General features: G+C 53.2%; 1 protein-coding gene across 1 annotated transcript; it reads right to left on the bottom strand.

Annotated features, from left to right (window-relative positions):
• Window positions 1-365: 365 nt before the first annotated feature.
• Window positions 366-8,482, bottom strand: NCF1 (neutrophil cytosolic factor 1). Its single transcript, XM_084218990.1, has 11 exons — window positions 8,376-8,482; window positions 7,845-7,925; window positions 7,461-7,536; window positions 6,086-6,251; window positions 5,898-5,953; window positions 5,474-5,596; window positions 4,986-5,093; window positions 4,065-4,182; window positions 3,348-3,455; window positions 1,670-1,812; window positions 366-743 (listed from the first exon to the last, which is right to left on the bottom strand). Exons 1-11 carry the CDS (start codon window positions 8,445-8,447, stop codon window positions 625-627), a joined length of 1,170 nt encoding a protein of 389 aa, XP_084075116.1. The 5' UTR covers window positions 8,448-8,482; the 3' UTR covers window positions 366-624.
• Window positions 8,483-9,918: the final 1,436 nt, after the last annotated feature.

The following is a 9,918-nucleotide window of genomic DNA, read 5'->3' as shown; positions in this document are numbered from 1 at the left end:
CCCAGAGCCGTCCCAAAGCCAAAGGCAGCCCCGTGCAGCACAGCGATGGCAGCGCTGACTGGGCCCGTAACCGAGTGCAGCCATCCCACCACACTCCGTGTGTGAAGCGGCTCTGTCTCAGCACTGGGCCCTCGCTGTCCTCTCGAGGGAGCCAAGCAGCGCTTTCCAGGAGGAAGCTGCTGTCCTTTAATCCCCCCAGCTAAATTTCCTCACTGCCAGCATCTTTTGCAAGGCTGCCTTGCCCAATCTCCACCTGGAGGAACACCTTTCCTGCCGCCATGCCCACATTGCTCCTCAGGGTCTGTCATGTGTCTCTCCTTTATTGATGAAAACCACAAAAAAAAATTCAAAATACAAAGAGGTAATAGAGTGGCATGTAGAGATGAGGACTTGGTGCTTATAAGGAGCTGGTAGAGAGGACTGGTCCCTCCTCAAAGCGCTCCCAGGACACCATGGGCTGGCTGAGGTGGAGGATGAGGACGGGCCCTGGGCTGGGCTGATATGGCCGCAGCCTCCCTGGCCTGTGGTGGCTGCCAGAGCCACCTGGATCCCTGATCCAGCTCCGAGCCCTAGCTGCACAGGAGATGAAGCTTTGGGTGGCTGGTGTGGGGGCTCACAGGATCCTCACAGGATCTTCCTCCATGTGCTCTCAGTGCAGCGGTTCAGGATGAGGTCCTTGCTGGGACGGGGAGGAACAGCAGGTTGAGCCTTGGGCTTGTTGTCCTCTGGCTCGTTTTTCTCAACTGCAAGTAAAAAAGATGTACGGATGGGCCGGAGCTCTGCACCACACACCACCCTCACGAACATTCAGCAGCTTCCTACGTCATGGCCACCAAAGCTCCTGCCTCTCCTCCTGTCCCTGCTGCATGTATGGGTCTTTCTGTAGGTCATGGTGTCAGGATGCACCCACCAGTGCCCACCTGGGAGCTGTGCTCAGGGAAAGCCTGTTGTTAAATCTGTACGATGTCTGCCCATTTTTAGCTCTGGGAAGGTCATGGATACTGCATGGGGACTAGCAGATCTAAAGGGTATGCCTCAATGACTGCCTCTCTCCTTCTTCATGAAAGACACCTTTTACAAGGGCCTGAACTGGTAGGACAAGGGAGAGTGGCTTCACACTGTCAGAGGCCAGGGTTAGATTAAATATTAGGAAAAAATTCTTTTCTGTGAAGGTAGTGGGGCACAGATTGCCCTAAACAACTGTGACTACACTGTGCCTGGAAGTGTTCATGCCTAGGTTGGATGAGGCTGGGAACAGCCTGATCAAGGGGAAGCTTTGAATGAACTGGTCTTTAAGGTCCCTTCCTACCAAAACTGAATTCTGTAATTCTATGACTCTTCATGCAACACTTCCCCCAGGGGCTCTGCTGACAGCTAACATACATGGCAATTGCAATGGCAATGGCAGCATGGGGGAGGTTAGGTGCATAAAGGAGAGCACAGGTCCCCACTGTGGGCTCACCTCCTTCCAGGACCATATCCTGCTCTGTCTGACCCATAGCCAGGGGTAAGAAAACCCCTTGAAAGAAACACCTCCCTTCACAGACTTTCCCCATGGAAAAAGGGCAGATGGGCATGGTGTGACCTCAGTGTGCCATCCTGCTCCAGCTGCCAGCATTGGTGGGGTGCACGGGTCATGGTGCATGATTCCAGTTCCATTGAGACTTACTGATGACATTGGCCTTGTTCTGGGAATTTCCCCGCATTTTCCGCTGGTTCTGGATGTACTTCTTGCTGTTCCTCCTGTAGGTGTCCTGGCTGATTTGCTTCCGGCCCTGCTTGTGGATGCTCTTCACATTTCGGATGGTGGATCTGCAAGGAGTGAGAAGCAAAACTTTCAGTTTTCATGCTGGCAGCTCTCACACCACACACCTCCTTTCCCCACACTTCCTCCTCTGCTTCACCCAAACCCCAGTTTCTGCTTTTGGGTTCTGCCTGGTGGATGCCAGCCGTTGAGGGCAGCCATCAGTGAGATACAATCTATGATGTGTTCAGATGGTGCTCTGCAAGCAAACATTGAAGGGTGAACCCTGAGCACAAGTCTGGAAAGTAATGATAGGGATTGCTGAGGAAGATTGGGTGTAAGGCTGGAAGGATAAGATGGGCATGAGGGTTGTCCAAGAAAGCCCCAGAAGTGATCTATAGCTCTTTGATGAATTAACATACAGCACCTATCCTGGCCACAAAACTGAGGTCCCTGGTGTGGGGCTTGGCGTGGCTCCCTGAGGCTCAAGGGTCAGATACAGGGGAATGGAGTATGGGGAATGTGTCAGTGTGCACCCAAATGTGCAGTGTCCAACCCACAGGAGAGAAACTACTAAGAGAAATGAAAAGCTGAGCAGCCTGAGGCTGCTGCAGGGGAAACCCCAGCACTGGGACTGTCCCTGGGCAGGCAGACAGGGGACCCTGCTTTGTCTTCAGTACCATGGCAGGAGTGAGGTTGTTCCTGATGTCCACCCCTTGGCATCGTCCTCCTGCTCTTCTCAAAGAAATGTTCCTCTCTGCCTTCAGCCCCTTCCTGGTCTGAGCACATCCCCCATGTCAGAGCAAAGCTCTTGCCTGTAACAGGTCACCACATTCACAACAGGGCTTGGCCTGGCTGCCAGTGCCACAGAGGCAGCAGTCACAATGGCAGGGGGACAAGCCACTGTCCTTGGAACAGGCCACCTCATCTCCCCCAAGGCTACCAGCAAACATCTCTGTGGTCAAATAGGTGGATCTGGACTATTTTACACTGTCTTGCACTCAATCCATGCTCCAGCAAAACTGGATTTGGAGAGATTTTATAGCAGGCCTGACATGTCATCTTGCAGGGCAGAGAGATAGCAGCAAATTCTGCCCTTTTTAGCCATTCTCTTTGCACTGGAATTTGTGAGTTATTTGTGCTTTTTATCTTTTTATTAAAAATAAAATCCCTTGCATTAGCTCAAATCCTCCCATTAGATTAGGCCACTTGGCAGCTTCATTTAGTCAAATCTCTCCTTGCCTCTGAAAGATTCAGTGCACACACTTAGGAAGTAAGAAAAGGGCCAATTTGAAAATCAAACAAGATTAGCCCAGAAAAGAAACTCTGCAGAAGGACAAGGAGAAATACACCTGGGTGGTATGGGTGGACCTGTTGGAGCAAAGATCTTGGAGCCTTGCATCAGCAGTGCCTGTGGTAGTTAGGGAGCACAGAGCTGGTGGGAGGACAGCCCTGCTCTGTCTGTGCCCTGCTTACATTTCTCCAGGCAGTTCCTCACTGACAGGGCAAGCAGGTGACACCACAACACCCTGTCTGGTTTAATTTCATCTCCCTGACAGAAGAGGGAGATGTTCTTCTGCCCTCTACACAGAGCTTCTCCTACCTCCGTGGAGGAGCACCCCGGTTCCTCAGCTCACTCTTCACAGAGGTGTTCACCTCCCCAGCTTTCTGCAGGTACATGGAGGGGTAATAACCTGTGGTTTCATCCTTCCTGCAGTGCAACACAAAGCAACATCACTTGCAGTTGTGGCTCTGCAACCACCTCCTCAGTCCAGGAGAGAGATTGGATCATTCTTGTGGGTGGTCACAGAGTCCCAGAATGGTTTGGTTAGAAGGGACCTTAAAGGACCTCGTTCCAAACCCCTGACACAGGCAGGGACACCTTCCCCTGGAATAGGTTATTCCAAGCCCCGTCCAACCTGGCCTTGAACTCTTCCAACTCAGGACATTCCATGAGTCATGGTTCAGGCCTGTCCCTTGCTGCTGTCATGTTATCTCAGATGTTCCTTGCAGCTGGGATGAAAGTTGAGGTTTTGCAAAGCAAAATGTGCCAGAACAAACAGAGGCAAAATAACAGATACATGTTGTTTTTCCATCTGCCTCCTTCTTGGATATTTCTGAAGCCCTCAGGAGAGGAATTTGCAGCTGAAACGTTTAATATTTGCCAAACAACAGACTCTGAGAAGCAGCTCTGCAAAAGGAAGTGCTGGGCAGTGGCACCAAAGACAGCAAGGCTTTCAGAGCCCTGATGTGAGCACCATGGATGTCCCTTCCCTCTGCCTGAGTGCTGCTCGCCTGAGCTGCTCATAGCATCTCTCACCTGATGACCCACCAGCCATCAAGGAGCTTGTGGATGACTTCAATGGTATCACCCTCCTTGAGGGTCAGCTCATCCTCTTCCACAGCAGTGTAGCTTTTCTGGACCACGTATGCTTCACCTACACATGAAATGGTGATGGTGGATCATGTGCTGACACCTCGGGGATGGGGCTGAACCCCCCAGCCACTGAGGAGGCACCAGAGCATTAGGAGGCACCCTACATTTTAGGCAAGACTCAGGTGCTTGAGGTTTGGATTCAGACTTCTTGTCATTACCCATGGCTCATCCCAGCCCCTTCACCATCTCTCCAGAAGAAAACTTTTGGGTGTAAGCAGAGGAAGCACTTCTATCTCTGCTCGAAAGTGTGCTCAGAATTCAGGTGGTGAAATAAGGCAGAAGGAAGTGTTGTGCTAATAGAGCCTTTTCCAATGTTATGAAACCCTCAAAGCTGAAGCCTGTTGAGCAATTGGCCCGAGTCTGCAGGATCCTTCCTCTGCTCCACGTGATAAAGCCCCGCTGTCATGGCAGGGCAATGCAGAGGGCAGGGAGCAGGGCCAGGCCCTGATAAGGACAGTACAGAGGCAAAGCTCTGTGAATGCCTGTGCCTGATTTGGATGCTGCACCATGCTGTTCTGCTAGCCCAGCACCTCAGCCCTCACCCAGGCAGCTCACCATGGCCACTGGGTAAAGATCAGCCAAACCACAAATCTAACGCTGAGTTGCAGGTCATGGAAAGCTCCCAAGGTTGACAGTGAGGCACCAAGCCATGAAATTTATCCCTCCTGGCAGTTCCTACAGCAGCATCTCCCTGCCCAGTGATCCTGCTCAGTCTGAATTGCCCAGCTTTGCAACCATCACAGTGGAGAGCTGCAGAAGGCTGTGGTCTGACACACACACACCCTGGTCACCCCAACATTTTACCTGCATAATTAGGCTCCTGCTCTTCAGACTCATCAGGACCATCCAGTGGCTCTAGATAGGCAGCAGGTACCCAGCCTCGTTTATTCTTTAGTTGACAAAACCACCAGCCTGCAAAGAAAGCGACCATGGGCAAGAGCAGAGAGTGTTGTGGGGACTGGCACCAGGTCTGTCCTGGCCAGGGCAGGTGCAGGCATCTCTGTGTCATGGACCAAAGGGACAGGGCTGGGGCCAGTCTCTGTTGACATGGTGCAACCAGAGAAGTTGACCAGTTCATCCTGCTCCTGCTGGGCAGGAAGCCTCACAGGCTGAGGCATGGCCAGGATGTTGCATAGTTTTCTAGAACTGCCCCTCACCCTCAGCCTTCACTGCCACAGCTAGCTCACATGCTGTGTTTGGATACAAGATACAAGGGCAGTACTCATTCCTGCTGAAATTGTGGCAGGGAGTGGGCTGGCCCCCAGGGGCTCTCCAGGGGGATGGACACATACCATTCTCACTCTTCTCCACGACATCCACCATGTCCCCAGCCTTGAGAGCCATCTCAGATGTGGAGCCCTTCTCATAGTCAGCGATGGCTCGGTACGTTTGCAGGACAATGGGGCCGGTGATGTCTGCATGAGAGAAGTGACAGATGTTCCCTCCTCCAGCCTGCAACCCAGAAACACTCACACCAGGCAGGCCAAAAGCAGCCCCAGGACAGCCCAAAGTGTCCTCCCAGCCTCTTTCAGCCCCAAACCAATTGGATTTCAGGACAATGACTAATTCCCCCTGAGGATTTGGCTTCCAGAGCTGCGGCTCTGGCACAGTGACCATGGTTTTGGTGAGGGTATCTGCCATGGAATGACAACCTCTCTCCCCAGCAGGCTTTGCTGCTGCTGAGGCAGCCACTTGCAGCCCTCTGAGACCTCTTACCAGTGGGGTTTTTCTTGGAATCCTTTGTCAGGAGGAAGACCTCAGGCTTCTTGATCCTAGACAGGTCAGAGCAAAGGCAGCTCAGTGCCAACCATCCCTATCCATCAGCACCCTCCTTGCAGGCTACTGTCAGCACCCAAGGCCAGGAATGCAGGATTTCCCTCAAAATAGCAGGCAGCTGGACTCACTGGCTGTCTGTGACAGGGTTCATGTCATCATGACGGACCTTGAAGAAGTTGACCACATGCAGGCACCGGGAGATCTTGTGGGGCAGGTTCACCAGTGTGTGGCAGTACTCGGCCAGTGTGCCCTGCCTGTTCTCAGTTGAGCGCTGCCCATCAAACCACTTTGGGGCTGGGGGAGAGGAAAAAGGGCTCAGAAAAAGCAGACAGAACACCTTGTTTCTAATACTTTCCCAAGCACACTGTTCTGAATCATTAATTTTGCCCTGCAAAGAAGTGGGTCTGGCCCCAAGGTGCTGCACGGCTGCATTGTGCCAGTAAGGTGAAGCTTTGTGGGGGCACAGCTCTTGTAAGCCCAGCAATGATCCTGTTTGACCCGGTTTCAGTTTTAGGGTAACTCCTACATGTGTGTTCAGACCAAGCCTAACTGCTGGGCCAGAAATACAGCAGATGCACCAGGGTACCAAGAGGGGCCCAGCCTGCAGTCAGAGGAGATGTTTATCCTCCCACCCCACTGCTTATGGTGTTCTTGACTCCAGAGCTCTAAAATACTGCTGGCAATCCCGACCCCAAGCAGTGTTGTGCATGATGGAGATACTTCTGTGTGGTCAGTGGCACCCCATGCCCCCCCAGCAGCCTGACACCTGTCTTGTCCCCAGTGCTCTCAGTTCCTCAAATGGAATAAAGATGCTTTGACCAGCCCCAGCACGGTGGGGGACAGTGTAATGGAAAAGGCCCAGCATGGTGGTTGGTGTCAGTCCAGCTGCAAAGGAGCCCCCCCAGACTGGCACCCACACTGCTACATAGTGCAGGCTTACTCCTCTTCCAGAGATGTTGACCACAAACAGCTCTTTTTCAGACTCCCTTCTGCTTCCTTTAAAGCAGGAAATTAAATAAAATGGGGAAGTTTTCTGACATGCACCTTGCTTAGAGAAAAAGTGTCAGCTGTTTGGATCAAGAGTTCATTTTCTGTCATTGAAGACATATTGCATTATTTCCTCTTACAAAGTATCTGTGTTGCCCCAAGGGCATTAAGCCAACACCAGTGATGGTATCACCAACAGAGGGCTCAGCTCAGCTCCACTCAGTTCAGCCTCCCCAAAGCCAGACACCTAGCACCAGCCAGGAGTCACAGGGGTCACAGCTGATTCTTCTGGATGTGCCTCTGGGGTGCCTTCAGAGAGCAAGGATGGGGTCCACAAGGCTGGGAAAAACCACTGCCACTGCTCAGATCTTTCTGGGGTTTTGATTTCAAGCCTGGTGTACAGGAAATACTGCACCACCCTGTCTGGGAGCCAGCCAGCACAGCTCAACCCACCAAGGAATTTCCCAGCTAGCTGCAATTTCTATTCATGCCCCGGCCACGGTGCTTGCCCCTCACCTGGCAAGTGCGGGATGATCCGGTTCTCTATGTTGATGTCCCCGGATTCAATGGGGAACATCTCCTTCAGCGCTTTCTGCAGAGCAGAGTCAGGCACAACAGTGAGGATGGCACCAGGGGAACACGCTGTGACACCCACTCCTCTGCCCCTAGCTTGACTCCTTTCCTGGAGCTCACCCTGCTGCCACTAGCATGTCTTGGCTGGATCCCACACCTCGGCACTCTGTGCCCAGGGACACAGAGCCAATGGCTCCCACCTTCAAAAGAGATCAAACAACTGCACCCAGGAGCCTCTTTTGAACCAGGTTTGCTTTGAGGCAATTTCAGATGGCATTCACCCTCCTTTTTCCCCACCCCGAGCCCATGTGCCCTAGGAGGACTCACGTGGAACTCATATATCTCAGTAAAGCGGCGGTAGACGACCTTTTCGGAGAGGTCATTCCACTTCACCAGGAACATGTAGACCTGAAGAGCAAAGCAGAGGCTGCAGTTTTGCAGATAAGTGGGACACCACTCCCCACTGTGCCCAGGGAGCCCTGGGGATGGTCCAGTTTCAGATAAAATTGAATATTTTCCTTCTATCACCCCAATGGAAGTAGCTCTGCCTTGCCAGCAAATAAACTGGGCACTAGGGGAGTTGGAATGGATGGAGAGGGGACAGAATCATGCAGGTGGGTGGGAAACAAAGAGGAAAAAGCCCTTTCCAAGACTGCAAAGTAGCCAATGGCTTGCAAAGGAGGTGCCTGAAGTCTTGTTCAGGACAGTTTAGTCTCCGGCTGCCTGCAGCTCATGTTATCAGCCATGACCCCCTTAGAAGGAAGTATTTAGGCTCTCAGTCACATTTACCTAAGAAAATTTGTAAAAACCCTGGCCAGTCCTCAGTCCTCACATGCCAGAACGCTGCTGAGTACTCACATAGTGCTGGCTGGGGAAAAACCTTTTCTCGTAGCCCAGCAGTTCGATGTGCCGGATGAAGGCGTCCCCCATTGCTGCTCCTGCCCGAGGTGCTCTACTCCGGACCCTGCTCCCGCCTGTCTGGGCGCTCTCCCCTCCCCTCTGCCCTCGCTCAGCTCTGTCTCCCCTCCCCTCTGCCCTCGCTCCGTGTTAAAGCCCTGGGGAAGCGGAACTGCGGCTGCAATCGCACCCGTAACTGTTCACTCGCTGTGGTTTGTACTGAGCCGGTGTTTCCCAGCCCAGCCCCTCCAGTGGCTCCAGGGCTGGGGAGGAGGTGAGCTTGGAGGCCTCGGGGATAACCTGGAGCGACCTCTGGAATCAGAGGGCAGTGAAGGGTGGGGGCCAGGCTGGCTGCCCTGATATCCAAAGGACTCCTCTGACTGCTGATGCTGCCCCATGATGGCACAGGGGACTGCAGCAGAGGGTCAGGGACAGGTGCCTTGGATATGACAGCCAGAGGCACCTTCACCCTCTCTGTCAGAGCTGGAACGGCTGAATGAAGCATGTGATACACTCCCTGAGCCCCAAGAATGGCACTACTGTCTTCTGTGTGTGGGAATGGCAGGTGGGGAATCTGGGGCACAGCACTGCCAGGATGGGGCAGCCACAGGTGTGCAAGAGCCCCTCCCCTTGCAGTCCCCTTTCCTCTCAGTCACTTGCAGCTTCTTCAAAATCTGCCACCAGAAGGTTCCCTTGAGGAGCTCCTGAGGACCTAAGCCAGTCCCATCCCTGCTCAGCACCTTACCTGGGCACAGGGCTGAATGGAAGGGGACCCAGGCACAGGGAAACCCTAGAGTGGGCTGGAGACAGACCCCTGTGTCCTGCTGAGAGAGCAGGAGAGTCCTCTGCTAAGCTGTTCTGAAATGCCAGTGCACCAGCTGCATTCATGTCCTCCTCCTTCTCCATCCTCAGCCCTGAGCAGAAAGACCTGAAAGGATGTGAGAGCTGCAGGGATCAATTCCACACTCCTTGCAAGCAAAGGTGTACCCAGGAGTGCTTTTGTCCCCACCAAGGGCACCCTCAATTACAGGGGCACCAGAGGTGGGCAGTCACCTTACAGAGCCAGGCCCTGTAGGAGGAGGAGGAGCCCAGCTCCAGCCAGCTGTGAACACTCATCCCCTCTGGAAACCTGTGCCCCAGTGCAGCCGATGTCCCCAGCAGCCCAGCTCACACCATGAGCTGGGTGTTGGAGCAAACCCAGCCCGCACTCAGCCAGGGGCAGAGATCCTCAGGCTGAGGCAGCACCCCTGTCCCCTGCCCCTGGCAGGAAGCAGCCCCAAACCACAACAGAGCTGACAGGGGCTCTCCCCACTGACAGCAGCCCAATGCCCTTGTCAGCTTCTAAAGACCAAAGATTGCTCTGGCCACATTAAAAACATCAAATACTAACTGTATCCCTCCCCTGGAACTTGGCTGTGGTAATTGCAGCTGTGCAATAATAAATGGTCATTTACATTTGGTTTCTTATTATTTTAACAGGGGGACTTCCCTACATGCAAGGGAA

Source organism: Fringilla coelebs, assembly GCF_963513975.1.
Source record: "Fringilla coelebs genome assembly, chromosome: 20".
Lineage (NCBI taxonomy): Eukaryota > Metazoa > Chordata > Aves > Passeriformes > Fringillidae > Fringilla > Fringilla coelebs.
The sequence above is the reverse complement of the archived record's forward strand: the minus strand, read 5'-3'. Positions and strand labels throughout refer to the sequence as shown.